The sequence below is a fragment of the Osmia lignaria genome, chromosome 8 (assembly GCF_051020975.1).
Source record: "Osmia lignaria lignaria isolate PbOS001 chromosome 8, iyOsmLign1, whole genome shotgun sequence".
NCBI lineage: Eukaryota > Metazoa > Arthropoda > Insecta > Hymenoptera > Megachilidae > Osmia > Osmia lignaria.
The window spans coordinates 13,429,877-13,442,134 of record NC_135039.1 but is presented as its reverse complement, the minus strand read 5'-3'; the positions used below and the strand labels follow the sequence as shown (position 1 = coordinate 13,442,134).

Sequence of the window (12,258 nt, the reverse complement as noted above, 5' to 3'; positions counted from 1 at the left end):
ACGTTAGAAACAAGTTTTTATAAATATATTGATTGTAAAATATAAACTTGTTATGCCATACAACTATATATTGTTGTGATTAACAGTTACACCACTCATATCGTGAAAATATATTTTTTAACTAAAGGTATGTTTTCAAAGGCTGCAGGAAAAGAAACACACTTGTACAGCTTGCTAATCTTTTGCAATGTTTACTCCTCGATAAAACGTTATACACGTCAATTCGTCGCTTATACAAAAAGATCATCGCGGAGTGCAGCTATACACGGTAACACATGGAGTTGTTTTTTTTTTTTCCTTTTTATTTTACACGAGATTCAACAATGATCGAGTAAAAAAGCCGTCCGCGTTTTAATCAACGCGGTAACAAGGGTTGGTAAAATATATAATATGAATATATAGCGATGTACATAATATAATCTAATAATCTCTATCTTTTATAACATATAATCTGCGTATATATAAATAATAAATAGGAAAACGAGGAAATCGAGACTGGTTGATTTTCAAGACTTTTACGAGACTTTAGCACTAAATTTACCATTTACGAGACATTCATTGGGGCATTGTGATAAAAATAAAGATTAAAAAAGAGAGAGAGAAAGATAGTGAAAGATAATAGAGAACAGTGAAATAACTAACAATACATGTGAATATACAGCTGATTCATTTGGCATAGTAGTCTAGAGCGTTCTTTCTTCTAGCGCGCAATAGAATGGTCAGTGAAGATCATCGACCCAAGCAGTTTCTAACGACTCGATAAGAGTACGAACAAAAGCCATTTCTTTTCGTGCATTTTCCAAGATCACGCGAGGATCTTGAGAAGTACACCGTAATATATTTGGTGCCATAACCATTGCTAAATTGTTCGCATCCATTTTAGTACGGGCTACCACCTCTGGCCTAGCAAATATCTGAAATAAATATATATATTCTTTTTTAATTATTCAGATTTCACTTTCGTTTTAAAGTGAGGGTCTTATCTAATTTTCTTTCAATTCTCTTACACACTCTATTTTGATATCCCTGTGAAAAAAAGTTAGGTTAAACTGTTTTTGTAAAATACAAATATTTACCTGAAGAAATCTTATTAGATGACAAAGAACTCGTCGATTCAAATCAGGCAGTCGATCTACAAGCGCGGCAACGTTAACTGCTGAAGCTTCAACATCGTCGTGCCTCATCGACACGCACTCCGTATAAAAGGAATCAGGTATTAACGGTTCATAAAGCTCTCGAACCCATAATTTCAATAAAGAAGCAGGTGCGTGAGCATCTTGCGAAGCTGGCGAATTGTCATCCTCGAACCTATCTAAGTACGACTTTAAAATACTAACTTCATCCGCATCAGCGGATACCCTAAATATACCCTCAGTCAGGATACCACCTCGTGCCAACACTTGACGGGTCAACGTAGTTTGTATCCATGGTAACTCTCGGTTAGGAAATCTGTCTCTTTGAAGAGCCATCACTTCTGAAAGCGTAGCTCCGAACATAGATGCTCGGAATATCTGGATCTATAAATATAAAATCAAGGAATTAAGGTTAATGGAATATCTGATGGAAGATAAAGTGATGAACATACTCTTGCTTGAACGATATCCTCTATGGTAGCTTTGCGTGGCTGTCGTTTGCCATGCGCTCCGATTCGTTGTAGACGACGACAGGCAACAGTTGCGTAGTGACTAACTTGTACATGAATCGGCCATTTGGCTACCTCGGAGAATTGAAAATTCGAATCACGATGCCTGTTCATGTACCCCTCGAGGTAAGGCTCGAACGTGGCGCTGGGCGGCACGAATGCCAGGCATACAGCCATCAATTCCCAACCTCTACGCAAACTTTCCTTCCGTGGATTCTCCGTAGTCTGTCGGCAAATCTGAACGTACAATTCGTCCCGCAACGGTGGCTTCGAGAATGCGGTATTCACGATATCCATAGCCACACTGTCCAACGTCATTTCTACGTTCGCCTTCCGATCACCCATGTACACTTGCACCAATCTGAACAAATTACAGGCCTCCCGTTTCAGTAACTTTTCACCGTCGACTACCACCAGCATCGGCTGCGGTATCGGATCTTTAGACCAGCTAAGAATGTCTCGGACGCTGAACTTTTTCCGAAACAACAATCTCAGCCCCTTCGGCCTTCCGCAATTCAAGTTAAGATTGTCCTGTGCGTATTTCTCTATATCACCGCCCCCCGCGCTGTCGTCCCGTCTCGCCTCGTCTATGTCGGTGTTATCAACGCCGGTACCAACACTAGGAACAGAAGTAATAGTAGTAGGTGCTGGAAGCGGTGGTTGCCTCGCCGTTGTCACGCTCTCTCGTATTTCCGCTTGCGATGCGATTATGGGCGGCGAGGGCGGTCGTACTTGCGGCCTTGTCAACGTGTCCGCTGTGTTGTAATACGTGGCCAAGCCTGCGGTATCGTAGTTACCTAAATCTGTGATAACAGATACGTTACATCAACGTATGACGATGCATAACACGGTTATTTAATAACTAACCAGCGTAATGATCTTCTAGGTACTCCTGACTAGAAGAGTCACCTTGGTTACTCGCTGCTTCATCATCCGCAAACTGATCGTCAGAATCATCGTCAGCTCTCCCACCGATTCCTTCACCTCTTCCACCTTCCTCGTCCAAGGAATCATCGCCTTCCTCTACTAACAAAGGATCTCCAAACTTGTAACAACCTGAGGGAACAAGGAAGAAATCTTTAATGTAATGGGATATTTGTTTAAAGAATTATTAATAGCATACCTGAGAGTTTTGCTTGCTGAAGAATATAATGCTGAAGTGGCAGCAAGTGATCCGCGTCGGATAACAGATTTCCATAAAACGGAGAAGGAGGTGGACTCGGATTACCATTACTTCTCTTCTTTTTACTGTCATCGCCTTCCGTAAGCCCCTCCGTTTCCTCTCCTACGGCACTATTACTGCTACTGTTACTGCTATTGCTACTACTAGTATTACTACTAAGCCTTTGTCTAGGTTGCTCGTGGCTTTGACTTATTAAATAACGCTCGTGCATGGAATCGTCGTCCCTGTCCCTTCTTCTCGATTGCTGCTGCTGCTGTTGATGGAGCTGCTGTAATTTCTGCTGTTGCTTTTGCTGCTGAACGAAACTGTAACTGCGAGCCAGTGGCTGTGACACGCCTTAACAGAAAATTAAATTGTGAAAAACATGTTCAATTTTTGAAGATGAGGTTTACTTACAATCCAAGGAATTATTGCACGCTGTATTTCTTCTGTATTCTTTTTCTCTGTCACGTTCTCGTTCACGCTCTCTTTCTCTTTCGCGTTCACGCTCTCTTTCTCTTTCTCGCTCACGTTCTCGTTCACGTTCCCTTTCCTTTTCTCGTTCACGTTCACGTTCACGTTCACGTTCACGTTCACGTTCTCTTTCTCGTTCCACAACCTCTATGCTTCTTTGCTTCGATGCATTGCTTAGGACACTCGCACCTCTGACAAGGCTTTTAGACGGTTCGTTTCTTTCGGCTAACATCGCACCGTACATATCTCTAACGTTCGCTTCGGAAAGCGACACCGAGCATCCGTGATGCCTTCTTCCTATACTACCGGTATTATCTTGCTTATTCATATTACGTGGATGCATGGAACTTGGATAAAAGGCTGAAGTGTTTGTTTTGTCCAAACTATTTACTCTCTCTCTATGATGCATCTCTCTTTCTCTATCTCTATGATAACGATTACTACTTTCCACCAACGAGCCATACTTCTCACCCTGTGATTTGTAACTATGGCTCAATTGAACTTCCGGCGGACGGTAAGGAGGCATTTCTTGTCTAAATATTCTAGATTCCATCAACGAATCACGATATGGCGATGTACTTGGTTCAGGACCGTACGAACCTCTACTGCTTTCTCTACCTGTGATATTGAAATTATAAAAATAATTAAATCAACTTATTTTAATCTTATCCCATATGCAAGCAAGCGTACTGTGAAACTGATGTTCTTATGAAATTTAACTCACATTCTTACCATTTTTATTCTTTTCCAACTCTAAGTTCCCTGTCCTACTTTCGCGTTGCGTGTCAACAAATGATTTCTTCTTAAAAATAGGAGTACTAGTGGAGAGGGACAAACCTAAGGGTGGCGGTTCGCCCAACGGTACCGACTTCTGATTTTTTACACTTTCCAACGTTCCACTCTTGTGCCCTCTAGCTTCCAATGTACCGCTGTGTTGCCTGGGCGATGATTGTGCTTGACCCGGTACCTGGCCACCGGGTCGGTGATGGTGCCGGTGCGGTGAGTCCAATAACCGATATCCAGTCGACTCCAAAGACGTTCGACTATGAGAAACAGAACTATCACTAGAACGTCCAGAATCCTGGGAATGATTGTGCTGACGTCGTGCTGTTGGCACTTCGTGATGCCTATGATGCCTGTTATTATGATGATGATGGTGATGGTGATGCCGTCTCGAAGATGGAGATGGTGATGGAGGAGATGTCTGAAGATCCACACCGACACTGGATGTTCTCGTTTTATTTACATTACCACTTTGCTATAACGAAAGTTTTGTCACCATGTTTCCATGACCCCAATATACGTGACGTTTTTAAAGCGTTAAACTTACCAACGAAGAAGATAAATTGGAATTTTCTTGATGATTAAATCGCGTTAATCTACTAATGGAAGGAGTTTGCGTCTGAGTTGATACGGATTCTTTCCTTCTCGGCTCGCCTGATTTTTGGCTATCTATTCCACTACTACTGGCTGGCTCTGTATTTTGTTTCAATGTCTACAATGGATTCAATATATTGCAAATATTAGAAAGATTTTTATAATAAATATGCTTAAACGTGGTTATACTTCCAACATGATACTGTTACTAAAAAGTAGAAATTTTATTTTATATAATATGTATGATAAATTATGTAAATACTGTCATTTGTGCAAACCCATCATATTTTGCAATGTTAAGTAATTTTCATGCTTCTGCTATGGTATAATGTAAACCAGAGTTTTTTCTCCTAGCTACAAACGTCTATTTATAGACATCAGGAGAGCAGACAGCTTGCACACTTATACCTCCAACATATTCTACAGAGTGACTGCATTAATGTGTGATAGTGCAGAAAAATTTGCAAATTGTTTTATTATGTTCATGTGTATGATTGAGGAAATGGCTTTATTAAGTCAAATATTTTATTCAGTAAATGTAATTGATTTTATGATTATCTGTAGTATCAAATATTTGTGACCCACCTACTTTTTAGTACAGTATCATAAATACCTAGAACACCATATCATATTCTGCCAAATCTGTTATCAGACAAAATGAATCACTCACCTGAAGCTTTGCTAAAGGTATGATGTCACAATCACTTGGGCGGTGCCATACAGTTTTTTGGGAAGTTGCATTATAATAATAAAACCTTGAAGTATTTTGATCAAACAACTCCCACCATTGATTGTTATCTGTCTTTTTCCTGTAATTAAAAGCACAGCAGTGAGTATGATTAGACAATCTGTTAAATGAATAGAAATATTTAATAAAACTTTTAATAAGGAAGAGAAAATAAAATATACATTTAAATTCAAAACATGTGCTGAAATAGAAATCATACTGATTATTAATGCTTCCTATACCATAGAAAGAATACCTTATATGCTGATAACTTTCACCAAACTAATTAGATCAGAAAGACAACCTAATTCTACATAAGTAATTAATCTTCTTTATGAGAAAGTTATCACATTTTTACTAAAGAAATATATGTATCTTACACTGGTACACCAGGTGGAGGATCCCATACGCATTCTCCGGTTGTAAGATTGGCATACATATGCTCCTTGGTACGAGGTTCTATAATTTCCACCCATTCCATCCTACTGTAATTATATACATTTAATTAATTCCTTATACTTCAAAAATACATATTATTCAGGCATATACAAGAATTATTTGAACAGCTTTATCATGCTTGAATGTTTGCTTAAAAAAGAAATCAGATAAAACATCAATAAAAGTGTTAAAATTAACACTGCTAAGAAATAACGATATTTAAATTTAATAAAGCACCTTACATATATATATTAAATCATTAAAGCATGTGGGGTGCAGGGACGATAAATTTGTTGCTTCTTTTTATTACTATAATTAAAAATTCTAAAAATACTGCAATGAAATGAAAATGTGTAGCTAGTAGGGAAATGTTTAAATAAAAAGTAGAATAATGTGAAATTGAAGATGACAGCTTCTCCAAATTAAAGGAGAAATAAAAACAGATCAATTGTAAGTTATAAATAATTAATCAATAGCATTCTGCCAAATCTGCGACAATACCAAGCACGACGAAAGCGCTTCTATATAACAAATAATTTCAAGGAGAATTTAGGAAACTGAAAAAGAAAATCGTCATTGGAAAAACAAAAGGGGAAAGAACATTTGAAATTAAGCGAAATTTCGTCATAATAAATGGGTGTTCGCCCCTCCCGCCCCCATAACCATAAATTGATAGGAATGCTGGCTGCAATACGAACAACCGTCTGATGTCATGCTATCCGTTTAATTGACTGAAATAGGCAGTAGAAATCCATTCTACATAGTTGTATACAAGAGAATAAGAAAAAACGAAAGTAACGAATGACGGAGAGGAAAAGGAGGGACATGTCTTCGACAATGTATACGGAGTGTAAATACGAAAGAATTTCAGCAAACAAGACCCACCCAGTTTAGACGATAAGTAGTGAAAATAAGAGAAACACAATAGTGTTTAGTGGAAATATGACGAGACTCTCTCCTAAGGAAACTGGGACGGGTCACTGGGAAAAAAATTCACTATCGATCCGCGAAACATAGCCACTATACACTCCGCTGTATTTCCATTTCCCTAGAATCGAGCGAATTTCATTCTTACCCATCGGATGCCATTTCGGAGAATTAATCCGCTATTCGAACAAAACAAAAACACTTAACGTCACTCCGTGAACACTTTGTGACACTTGACGAGCACGACGGTGACACTTGGATGTCGCCAACGTCCCATTTCCACGAGCACGAGCGACGCAGCCTCTTCATGGCAGCCCACCGGCGGCCATCTTTTTTTCTTCTCTTCATTTTATCGTTCTACCACTATACAGACCTAAAACTTACTTTATCCTAGATATCGAGTATATCCAAAAATGCATTTGCATATTCGTCTGTTCTAATGTTCCCTCGTCGGTAAGTTATTGCAACGTGTAACCGTAATTGAATTTCGCGCACAAATAACATGTTTGATGAGTTACATACTTCTTTTTTTTTTGGGTTACGATACCTTTCCGAGTTAAAATTGAAACCAGTATTGATTGATCGTTCGGATGGTCTATATCGTGCAAGAAGTATCATTAAGTACTGTCTGTAGGAATTGACGATGCTTGATAGTTGATATTTTTATTTATAAAACTATTATCTTAGTTATGATAACGCACATGTTGCGATGTTAAGATTAGGAATGCAGTCGGCCTTATCTTTTTCTATTTATTTATCTATAATTTTATTATTAATACAATTTTTAACTTGTTATATGAATTTGTTATGAATAATAATATATTTTATACGAGAAGTGTAAGTGTAGAAGTTATTCAACACCTGATAAGCAAATGTCAAATGACATCCTCAAATAAACATTTTTATTTTTACTTGTCTTCAATATTTGGGTTATTTATAATTATTGTATATATTCTATTAAAGTTGATACACCAGTTATTTGTTTTCCTTCTTTAAATGATACCAGCTAACAATACAAATTTTATTTTATAAACATTTTTTAAAAACAAATAGAAACGACATCTGTACCATTTTGTGATAACTAATAATTGTTTTGACATTTTTCTTTTATTGCTTAGGTCACTGTAGATTAACGGTGCATCGTAATTTGTGTTTCATGGATTGCAAAAATGCATGAGATCATTCATTAGACTTGAATGACGTTTTATTTTAGGTAAGCTTTACAAAATCATTCCAGTGAAATTAAACAATGAAGATATCAATTTGTAACCTTTTTTATGTATAAACAATTTCTATCGTTTTGCAAATAAAGTTTGTTAATGTTTTTTTTTGTTTTTGTTGTTCAATATTTACCATCATGATTAAACTGAATAATAATGTGATTTACAATAATGTGTTATAGATATTTAATGTAAATAAAGTATTGTATATTTCCTTTATTTAATTTTTAACAATTTTCATTTGTTGTGGTTTTTATATTATGATCAGAGTAGTTCTATTGCAGTACATGTTTTATGATCAATTTTATAAACAATAAGTATTCAGTACCATATTATTAATAGAACTGATTTTTAAATTTTCTTACACTATAATAAAGTGTAACTAATAAATTTCTCTATAGAGACATAAAGGGAGTATTTAAAAGTTACATAATATTTGTACCAAATCCCATAATATAATAAAGATGGATATGGATCAGGATGTATTAACAGTGTTGAAGCTGTTAATGATAGGGGAATCCAATGTTGGAAAATCAAGGTACGTAAAACTAATTCACTTGTCTAAAAATATAAAATGAATTTATTTGTTCATACTGTAATTTTTGTTATTAGCATAATCCTCAGATTTACAGAGGATGAATTTTATGAGAACATGCAAAGTACAGTTGGCATGGACTATAAAACTAAACAAGTTACAATCGATGGCAATACAGTGAAATTGGCAATTTGGGTTAGTTAATTTATCTTATTAATAACATTGATATTTTACTTGCAAGCTAATAATGTTCAATTTTTATAGGACACTGCTGGACAAGAACGTTTTCGTACTCTGACACCTAGTTATTATAGAGATGGTCAAGGTGCTATATTGGTGTACGATGTTACAGATAGGGTTACTTTTGTGAAATTAGAAACATGGCTTAACGAATTAAATACATACTGCAATAAAACAGACATTGTTAAAATGGTAGTAGGTAACAAAATAGATTTACCAAATAGAGAAGTAAGCACTGAGGAAGGCCTACAGTTTGCAAGAAGGCATCAAACTCTATACATTGAGAGCAGTGCCAAAACTGCAGATGGGATTAAATGTTGTTTTGAAGAGCTTGTACAAAAGGTATATGATTTATTTGTTTTCAAATGATTATTTGTAACATGGTAATGTTCTTTGCAGATAATACAAACGCCGGGCCTCTGGGATAGACAACCTTTTCTTAAAGCATATGGCAATGGAAGCATGGGAGGAGCAAGACACAGAGGTCAAAGAGGGATACAATTAGCAAATGACTCTCAACCACACGAACCATACTCAAATTGTTATTGTAGTCTGGTTTAGCTGATCATAATATAAAATTCAGATGGTGATAATTACAAGGAAGCCATACCTTAAATATGGTCTAAACTCTATTTGAAAACTAGATACCTAAGTGTGAGAATTTCGACGACAGATGTGTTTAATGATACTTTGTGTATGTTGTGGAAAGAAATGTTTCATACATGTATCAAAGATACATACATATGAGTTTGCTTATAACTTTTAATTCTTTGTTAAATAATTGAATTTTATATAGGTATTTGTAATACCAATTTATATTCATGTAAATATATTATGCATATCTACATAATTTAATGATTAATAAATATCGATAGAACGATAACAGGCAAACATGATATCTTCAACTCCTATAAATTCAGTTTTGTATAAGTAATTGCAACATCAGAAATGGAGCCATTTAAATTCTTAAATTATTAAATCATTCATAATAATTTGCACAATTAGTAATGTAATGCGTATATACATGTATCATAATGTAATATCTATTAATTTAGTGTTTTATTCTTACATATATTTATATGTTAAAGAACAATATGAAGTGAAATAACGAAATGATCCCATCAATTGAAATTATTTTAATGTATCCATTTGTAAATAAAATATTTAAATTTTTCTGCAATTAGATCATTCTTTTGTGGCTCGTTCATATCGTTAATTATACTTCTACATATTGAGTGATTTTATCGTTGTGTATATTTGTGTTTTTATGATGAAAACAGTTGCCTGTTAGAATATTTGACTTTAAACAATTACATATTTATCATGTAGGTATTTCATTTTGAAAATTAATTCTATTTGTACAATATGAAACAAATTGCTACAACAGTCCATGAAGGAATTAATAAATATTCAAAACGTGAAGGGTAAAACCATGAACATTATAATTAATTTCAAGTCTATCTACTAAATTTAAAATGTATGATATCTCTTCTATTTAGAACTGATTCAATAATATCATTGTCAACATCGTCGTCTACATCATCTTCATTACCATCAAGAGAAACACTTAATAGATCTAGCTTAGATTTGATTCTGACAAATAGAGGTGTTCAATTATATGGAACATGGAGCAAAACCAAATTACTCACATTTCTTACAGATAGACTTAAACAATGTATTCATGTACACAGAAACTTTCCTTATGATGCTATCAATAATGAACGATTACAGATGACTATTTCCAGTGGTTTATATAGCACTTCTGTTTTAAAGAAATTAGAAGAAAATGGTATTTTTGCTTAGAATTAATCTGTATAATAAATTAAAGACAAATTAATTTTTAGGAATGTCTATGTATAGCATCCTGAAAGCAATGAAACTTGGACTTATTAGCCTGAACTGTTGTGAACTTAATTGTTTTAAAAATTTCAATGTAGTATCATATATATTGGAATTCAAAGAAATGTGGTCAAAGAAATTTAACGATGAATTGATTTTAAATCTAAAACCTATGGGTTTTACAGAATCAGAATGTTGGAATATTATTGTACATGGAATAATGTTTCAAAATTTAAATATTCTTTATCGTTTAACATTAAGTGGTATCGATGTTCCTGGAATTTTAAACTGGCATTCTGTTATTAATTTGACATCTCCAGAAATAATACAGTTTTTGAAACATATTGGAATAGCAAAAGACATTATACAACTGGTAAAAAAGTATGGAATCACTGAAGAAACTGAACAAATGTTAATTGATATAGGATTTGATGAAATGAAAGAACAGTTATCAAATATGGAGGTTTGAACATAATTAATATAAACTTCTTTTATTCACTTTTATAAAACATTTATATGTATGTAGGAGGTAGTATGTGATTATAAATTAACTGTTATGGAATCAAGTACTAGCAGTTTAGAAAAATTACAAGACACTTGTAAAACGACTGATTTGAAAAGTACTTCTAGTTCTACAGATACATCAAATTATTTTCAACAATACGCTTGTCTATGTCATCTTCTAGCCGAAAATAAAACAGTAGCTGAATTAACTGCACAACGAAATGATTATTTAAGGTAAAGTAACTTAATTTCTTACATGGCTGTGCTTTTAATATCACTCTTATCCTGTGATTTTTTTATAAATACAGACAAAATATCATGGTTCCATTATCATGGGCAATGGCTAAAACTTTAGAATTTAAACCAACAGATCCATTACATTATACCGCATATCAATTATTACGTTGGGCACATAATGTTAGCGAGACTGAGAAGAATGCTCTTCAACAATTAATTGCATTAGCTACCATAGAAATGGACCGGAAACTTACAGTAAGCATTATTCATAATACTTCTGAATACTTAAAAAATAACGCTTTATTTCCTAAAAAGATGATACAATATTTAATGATATATTGTTATAAAGTATTGTTATATTCAAATAGGAAAAGATACGTTTAGAAGAAGAAGAAGAATTAATTAGAAATCTGAATGAGAAAAATACAAAAAATACTGTTTGCAAAGATTCTAAACAGTTTGAGAAATATGCAAGAAAGTCATTAAAGAAATATGAAACTTGTGAATTTCCTGAAATGTGTAGTTCTTGTAAAATCAACGTATCAAACACCAGTGTTTAATAAAAATTATTACAGTACAGTATTTAATATAAAATTATTTTAAAAATTCATTTATTTTATAAATTGTCTTACACATTTATTTTAAGTTTACTAAAACAGTGCAATCATTTTACAAGAGTATTGCATCGAACAGAATAGAATAAACAATCATTCAATTTATTGTATCATATGAAAAAGAATGTCAAATGGCAGTGATTCTAATTACAGTTCTTCTTAAAAATGACAGTATTGTTAATTTCATAAATATTTTTGTTACATTAATTCTAAAATAAAATGTTATATAAAATTTCGATTATATTTGCTACTGAGGTGTGAATAGTCTTAAATATAATGCGTATACATGAGTCTGATAGCATATGTTGCCCAAACCACATTT

The 12,258-nt window shown here is 34.0% G+C and overlaps 3 protein-coding genes across 6 annotated transcripts; 2 read left to right on the top strand and 1 right to left on the bottom strand.

Annotated features, from left to right (window-relative positions):
• Positions 1-281: 281 nt before the first annotated feature.
• Positions 282-7,038, bottom strand: RhoGAP93B (MyTH4 and RhoGAP_KIAA1688 domain-containing protein RhoGAP93B). Of its 4 annotated transcripts, none has more exons than XM_034329696.2 (11): positions 6,896-7,038; positions 5,763-5,867; positions 5,326-5,464; positions 4,609-4,773; positions 4,011-4,536; positions 3,222-3,896; positions 2,766-3,161; positions 2,510-2,698; positions 1,586-2,445; positions 1,077-1,517; positions 282-914 (listed from the first exon to the last, which is right to left on the bottom strand). In XM_034329696.2, exons 1-11 carry the CDS (start codon positions 6,907-6,909, stop codon positions 720-722), a joined length of 3,705 nt encoding a protein of 1,234 aa, XP_034185587.2. In that variant the 5' UTR covers positions 6,910-7,038; the 3' UTR covers positions 282-719. The 4 variants fall into 4 exon arrangements, with proteins under 4 accessions (XP_034185587.2, XP_034185590.2, XP_034185589.2 ...); XM_034329699.2 differs by having other exon boundaries at positions 4,116-4,536; XM_034329698.2 differs by lacking the exon at positions 6,896-7,038 and adding an exon at positions 6,706-6,852.
• Positions 7,039-7,066: 28 nt separating this feature from the next.
• On the top strand, positions 7,067-9,472 carry LOC117606795 (RAS oncogene family member Rab18). Its single transcript, XM_034329706.2, has 6 exons — positions 7,067-7,200; positions 7,866-7,960; positions 8,369-8,505; positions 8,580-8,697; positions 8,767-9,084; positions 9,142-9,472. The coding sequence occupies exons 3-6, from the start codon at positions 8,432-8,434 to the stop codon at positions 9,301-9,303; spliced, it is 672 nt and encodes a 223-aa protein (XP_034185597.1). The 5' UTR covers positions 7,067-7,200; positions 7,866-7,960; positions 8,369-8,431; the 3' UTR covers positions 9,304-9,472.
• A 504-nt stretch (positions 9,473-9,976) lies between these two features.
• LOC117606624 (uncharacterized) lies at positions 9,977-11,882 on the top strand. Its single transcript, XM_034329323.2, has 6 exons — positions 9,977-10,166; positions 10,242-10,531; positions 10,587-11,044; positions 11,108-11,319; positions 11,394-11,577; positions 11,691-11,882. Exons 1-6 carry the CDS (start codon positions 10,108-10,110, stop codon positions 11,880-11,882), a joined length of 1,395 nt encoding a protein of 464 aa, XP_034185214.2. The 5' UTR covers positions 9,977-10,107.
• Positions 11,883-12,258: the final 376 nt, after the last annotated feature.

Excerpts from the sequence above, each read along its gene's own strand:
- RhoGAP93B (XM_034329696.2), bottom strand. Across the intron at positions 4,537-4,608 it reads CCAATTTATCTTCTTCGTTG|CAAAGTGGTAATGTAAATAA; the intron begins GTAAGTTTAACG and ends CTTTCGTTATAG. Across the intron at positions 3,162-3,221 it reads GTGCAATAATTCCTTGGATT|GCGTGTCACAGCCACTGGCT; the intron begins GTAAGTAAACCT and ends TTTTCTGTTAAG.
- LOC117606795 (XM_034329706.2), top strand. The coding sequence starts at position 8,432 with ATGGATATGGATCAGGATGTATTAACAGTGTTGAAGCTGTTAATGATA. Across the intron at positions 8,506-8,579 it reads TCCAATGTTGGAAAATCAAG|CATAATCCTCAGATTTACAG; the intron begins GTACGTAAAACT and ends TTTTGTTATTAG. Across the intron at positions 9,085-9,141 it reads TTGAAGAGCTTGTACAAAAG|ATAATACAAACGCCGGGCCT; the intron begins GTATATGATTTA and ends TGTTCTTTGCAG.
- LOC117606624 (XM_034329323.2), top strand. The coding sequence starts at position 10,108 with ATGAAACAAATTGCTACAACAGTCCATGAAGGAATTAATAAATATTCA. Across the intron at positions 10,532-10,586 it reads AAAGAAATTAGAAGAAAATG|GAATGTCTATGTATAGCATC; the intron begins GTATTTTTGCTT and ends ATTAATTTTTAG. Across the intron at positions 11,045-11,107 it reads AACAGTTATCAAATATGGAG|GAGGTAGTATGTGATTATAA; the intron begins GTTTGAACATAA and ends ATATGTATGTAG.